General features: G+C 34.4%; 1 protein-coding gene across 4 annotated transcripts in view; it reads left to right on the plus strand.

The window, feature by feature from the left end:
* Positions 1–5,507, plus strand: part of LOC107642429 (LRR receptor-like serine/threonine-protein kinase FEI 2) — an 8,914-nt gene that overhangs the window by 1,960 nt on the left and 1,447 nt on the right. The window contains exons 4-13 of one of the 4 annotated variants that reach the window (XM_016345780.2): positions 140–211; positions 298–369; positions 803–874; positions 1,103–1,174; positions 1,346–1,417; positions 2,075–2,169; positions 3,570–3,737; positions 3,843–4,175; positions 4,760–5,005; positions 5,324–5,457. In XM_016345780.2, coding sequence (XP_016201266.1) covers positions 140–211; positions 298–369; positions 803–874; positions 1,103–1,174; positions 1,346–1,417; positions 2,075–2,169; positions 3,570–3,737; positions 3,843–4,175; positions 4,760–5,005; positions 5,324–5,457 — 1,336 coding nt within the window. The remainder of the gene's footprint in view (positions 1–139; positions 212–297; positions 370–802; positions 875–1,102; positions 1,175–1,345; positions 1,418–2,074; positions 2,170–3,569; positions 3,738–3,842; positions 4,176–4,759; positions 5,006–5,323; positions 5,458–5,507) is intronic. The other 3 variants (XM_016345781.2, XM_021122801.1, XM_016345782.2) reach the window with 3 other exon arrangements.

Below are 5,507 nucleotides of genomic sequence, written 5' to 3' on the forward strand. Positions count from 1 at the left end.
CCTTTTTCTTTTATGGGTTCTGTATTGGAACTTCTCAATTTAGAAACTAACATTATGTTATCCATAAATCATGGAGTCTCTGGCAATTTTGTCTGAGATATTTCTATATCTGACTTTGCTCTTGTTGGTGAAATTCTAGGATTCTATCTCGCCATAAGTTGAGTGGGTCTATATCTCCTGACCTTGGGAAGCTAGAGCATTTAAGGGTTCTGTATGTATTTTCAATTAACTTTTGATTGTACCCTTTTCCCCTATATTATTGCTTTATTGCTTATGCAATGATGATGTGTCTTGTAGCGCTCTTCACAGCAACAACTTCTATGGGACAATTCCATCAGAATTGGGAAACTGCACTGAATTGCAGGGAATGTATGTATTTACTTTGGTTAATTTCCATCTCTTTCTCTTAGCTGTTGTTGGTATTAGGGTAATGCCATTTAGCAAAGTAACATCATCCTTGTTGATAGTTTTATTTGCTTATTTTATAATATTAAATTATTAATACATCAGTGGCATTGTGATGTGGAGAAAAAATGGATGGACCGTGGTGTAGTTTTCATTACTTGTATATGTATTTGTGGCTTTGTGCATGCTTGCGCATGATAGCGATGGAGAATATAGCATCTTATATTCTTTCTTTGTGTTGACTTTATAGCATAGCATTCTGCATTTAGTATCTCATTAACTTCACTTCTAGATAGAAAATTTCTCAACTATACTATTTGATATTGTTTTCTATGTTGGGTTTTGCGAAAAATCTGATTGTTCTGTGCTGGTAATAACTGTCAATTCGGTGTTACAGCTTTTTACAGGGTAATTACCTTAGTGGAGTGATTCCAAGTGAAATAGGAAATCTCTCACAGCTCCAAAATTTGTGAGTTCGCTTCTAGTTTATGCTTCTCTCCATTTGAATATTTGGGATTAAGGTCTATGGACAATAATTATCTAGGATTTGAGATACATCATGCATGAATAGTTGGTTACTGAGTATCTTTGTGCACAAACATTTGTTTGCTATTTTTGAGATGAGTGTGCAACACTTGAGTTCTGACTTCTGATATTATAGAGATCATATTGACTAACACATCCCCCTATTCTACAGGGACATATCAAGCAACTCGCTTAGTGGGAATATCCCAGCATCGCTTGGGAGGTTGTATAATCTCAAATATTTGTATGTAAATTTCTTTTCTAATATGGTTTTCCTTCTTTTGATGGGCTGCAGAGGGGAGTGTTTTTGGGGGAGGGGGTGGGGGTCAATTTTTAGTTTCTTCATTTTTTTAAAACTCACATTTTCTCCCTAAAAACTGAATATTTTTGCTGTTTCATGTCTTGTACTCTGAAGTAATGTATCTACCAATTTTCTGGTTGGGCCAATACCTGCTGACGGTGTCCTTGCCAATTTTACTGGAAGCTCGTAAGTGCAGCTTTTTCTGTTCTAAAATGTTCTGTAGGCTAAGTGCGGTATTATCACCATTGTCCATTGGCATAAGTTTTATAACTAATTTGTGTAATAATGTTTACATCTTATTGTTTCTGATTTTGGTAAGATATGGTTTACATGTGAAAGGCATGTAATGCATAGAAGTTACTTTATATATGAGAAGTAAGATTTTGATGAAGAAAATATCATTATTTGATTTGGATCATGAATATCTAGTTTCAAGTTGTCTTCTTTATTATGGTCAACAAATAAAAAGCTTTGTTCCACTAGGTGAGGCCAGCTACATGGATCATTGTTCACTCTGTCATGAATCATGTCTTAACCCGTTTATGAGTAATATCTTCTGGCCAGCTCATTAAGAGTCTTCTTTGTAGTCAGTACCTGTTAATATACGTGGACATAAATTAATGTTGAACATGACTATTTATTAATTATTAGCATTGTCTGGTCTTACGATAATTTTAATTAATATATTATTATGTCATGCTGGGTGATATTTTTATAGCAATATTAGTTATTATATAAATGTGTTCAATGATAATTTGTTTCTACTTAGATTAGACTGTTTTAACATAGTAGTCTATATAGAAGGAATTAAACTTGCCATTATTAACACATATCTTTTTGCAGCTTTGTTGGAAATCGTGGTTTGTGTGGGGTTCAACTCAATTCAACATGTAAAGCTGATGGTTCGCCTGGGACAAATATTCAATCTAATTCTTCAGGTAAAGCCGCATGCTTTTGAATCACATGCTTAATCCTTCATTCTGTTCAGAGCAAAGCTGTAATTCTTTTTTATTTGTTCAGTAGATGAATGAATGAACACATTGGAAAGGAAGCATATATGAAAGGAAAAAAAAAGGATGATAATAAAACCATAAAAGGCTAAGTTTTAAGATTTTGTTATTAGCTTATTGTATTATACTATTGGAAGAATTTCAAGTGTACCAGGTATACTGGTGTCTCGTTGATCTCAATTATAAAAAATATATATAATATATATTAAGTAAAATAAACGGTTAAGATTACTGGAAACGGTTAAGATTAGTGGAACACCGGTGTTCCAGGTACATTTGAAAACTTTCCTATACTATTATCTTCACTGTGGATGTGAGAGCTGTCAAATTGATTTTTGTACAACCTGACTTTGCTTGACTTCATGCTTTTTGGGTGGTGAGTAACTTGGAATGTTGGGCCATGTTTTTGTTTGGATATTAAGTGAGCTAGGAAGAGAAGACAAGGGGCATTCTGATTGATGTTTCAAGTGGCAACAAAAGCTATGAGAATTAACTCCCCTGCTGTATTATAAAAACAATCAATTGAATTTGCAGCAGTACTTAACACGTGTGTTAACTTAAAATGGTGGACTTAATCGTTCACCATAACTACACGATTGTGTTAAGTGTTTCAAGTTTTCATTTAAATTTGGATCTTGTGATTTGATAAAAAAGATTTTAATTCCAGTGTTTGAAGAACAAAGTAGGGTCAGATATCCTTATAAAATTTTCAACTGAAAATCGAAAGTGTAGGGACTGTTTGGTTTGAGATTAACATTTTTTATTTATGTTTTCAGTGTTTTCTGTTTTTCAAGGATTCATAAAGGGGAAAAAAATAGTAAAAATAATATCTGCTTTCTGTTCACTTTTTCCCCTCACAATACTAAACACAGGAAATATTGAAAATGAGAACACAAACCAAACAGACCCGTAGAATTTAGAAACCTAGATCTAGAAGTAAAAAATTCTCATTCACCCGAACAGGAAATTTCCTAAAAGAATCTAAGAGCATCCTAACTAGTATACACAATAATTGCACACCGATCCCTTAAAAGAAAATAATTGCACACCAATCCATGATAAAATTATAAATGTTAACTAGTTATTTCTTTGCTTTCATAGAAATAAATATAATAAGAGCACTATCCCCAAGATCTGTTTACCTTTTTCTTTTTATATTTCTTAAAAATACAAGAAAACCAAAAGATCTATTTATCTGCTTTTTGACATTATGACCGTGCTGATTGGACATATTTAGTTTTTCTTTTTATGGTGGCAGTTTTTATACAGTCATTTGGATCACAGTTTTGGAATTTTGACTTTTATTTACCATTTTGTTTCTCTTTTAGACCAAAATCAAAATGGAAAGAAGAAATATTCTGGCAGGCTGCTCATCAGTGCATCAGCAACTGTGGGTGCACTACTTTTGGTGGCACTTATGTGCTTCTGGGGTTGTTTTCTTTATAAGAAATTTGGTAAAACTGACAAAATAAGTCTTGCAATGGATGTTAGTGGAGGTTTGCTTCTTTTCTTTCTATATCTTGGATATCTACCTATCCGAGCCTGCTTTTGTACTTTATGCATTGGAAAATCCTTGAAAAATTATCTCCAAATAATGTCAGGTGCATCAATTGTCATGTTCCATGGTGACCTACCGTATTCTTCGAAAGACATTATTAAGAAACTTGAAACTTTAAATGAGGAACACATAATAGGGATAGGGGGGTTTGGAACTGTTTACAAGCTTGCAATGGATGATGGGAATGTATTTGCCTTGAAAAGAATAGTAAAGTTGAATGAGGGCTTTGACCGGTTTTTTGAGAGGGAGCTTGAAATTCTTGGTAGCATCAAACACCGTCATCTAGTGAACTTACGTGGATATTGCAATTCACCTACATCAAAGTTGTTAATATATGACTACCTACCTGGTGGTAGTCTTGACGAAGCTCTTCATGGTAAGATCTCCCTGTTTAATACTGTATTTTCATGTCATATAATGCATCATCTTAAGGTGGTCATATAGTAAATACAATACAAATGCTTACATGTGGTAATCATCATTTGATTCTTTAACCAACCTAATCGTTAAATAAGGGGCAGTTAATATTTGTATCTGCTTGTGATAGGACATTATTGTTAAATAGGCGTTTTGAATTCATTATGTGCTGTTTGATATGAATTCGAGTATTCCATCTACTAGCTGTCTGAGTGTCTGTTACAAAACTGTTGAAATAACACCTTGCCTACTCTCTTTGCTACTCATTGTTCCTATTCCTCAAAGTTGTTTGATCTCTTCCAACAGTTTGGGGAGGAGTTAACGATAGAGAAATTATTTTGGTTCAGAAGACTTATTTTCTATAAATCTCTCTCTCTCTCTCTCTCTCTCTCTCTCTCTCTCTCTCTCTCTCTCTGTTGCTTCTTGAAGGTCTCCAGTCTTGTTCAATACAATATTATGAGTTTTCCTTTTTAAATTATGCGTTTGCATTGTATATTTGCTTAAATGGATTGGGGAGAGTGATGTTTGCGATGCATTGCACAGAAAGATCCGAGCAACTAGACTGGGATTCACGCTTGAATATAATTATGGGAGCTGCAAAAGGGCTTGCCTACTTGCATCATGATTGTTCACCTAGGATCATACATCGAGACATAAAATCAAGTAACATTTTGCTTGATGGAAATTTGGATGCCCGAGTCTCTGATTTTGGACTAGCCAAACTTTTGGAGGATGAAGAATCCCACATCACCACGATTGTTGCTGGAACGTTTGGTTATCTAGCTCCTGGTAAGCAATTTAGAACGATTGCTTTTGGCTTAGATAGATACTTGGCTTAAGCATGAATGATGATATTTGGCATTTGAGCTGTTTCTTGTGGCATCTGTAACATTAGCTACTAGGCGGTGTCTCTCTTGTTTCTAAATGTTTGTGAACTGTGAAGATAGTTAGCAACACATAAAACATCAACTTACAAAAAATGTCTTCCTATAATAAGTGGTGGTGAACTTGATTTGTCATAGTTGATAATTCTTAATTGTTAGATTATTAATGTTGCACATTGTAATTCCATGGGTGCCTGAGTAACCCACTGTTACTTAATGGCAGAGTATATGCAAAGTGGTAGAGCAACTGAGAAGACTGATGTCTATAGTTTTGGTGTGTTGACACTTGAAGTGCTAAGTGGAAAGCGGCCGACAGACGCTTCATTCATTGAAAAGGGTCTCAATATTGTTGGCTGGGTATGCAATTATGCATGCTCCTAAATGGTTTACATTTTAGTGCAATTTAT

Source organism: Arachis ipaensis, chromosome B05 (genome assembly GCF_000816755.2).
Source record: "Arachis ipaensis cultivar K30076 chromosome B05, Araip1.1, whole genome shotgun sequence".
NCBI classification, from domain to species: domain Eukaryota; kingdom Viridiplantae; phylum Streptophyta; class Magnoliopsida; order Fabales; family Fabaceae; genus Arachis; species Arachis ipaensis.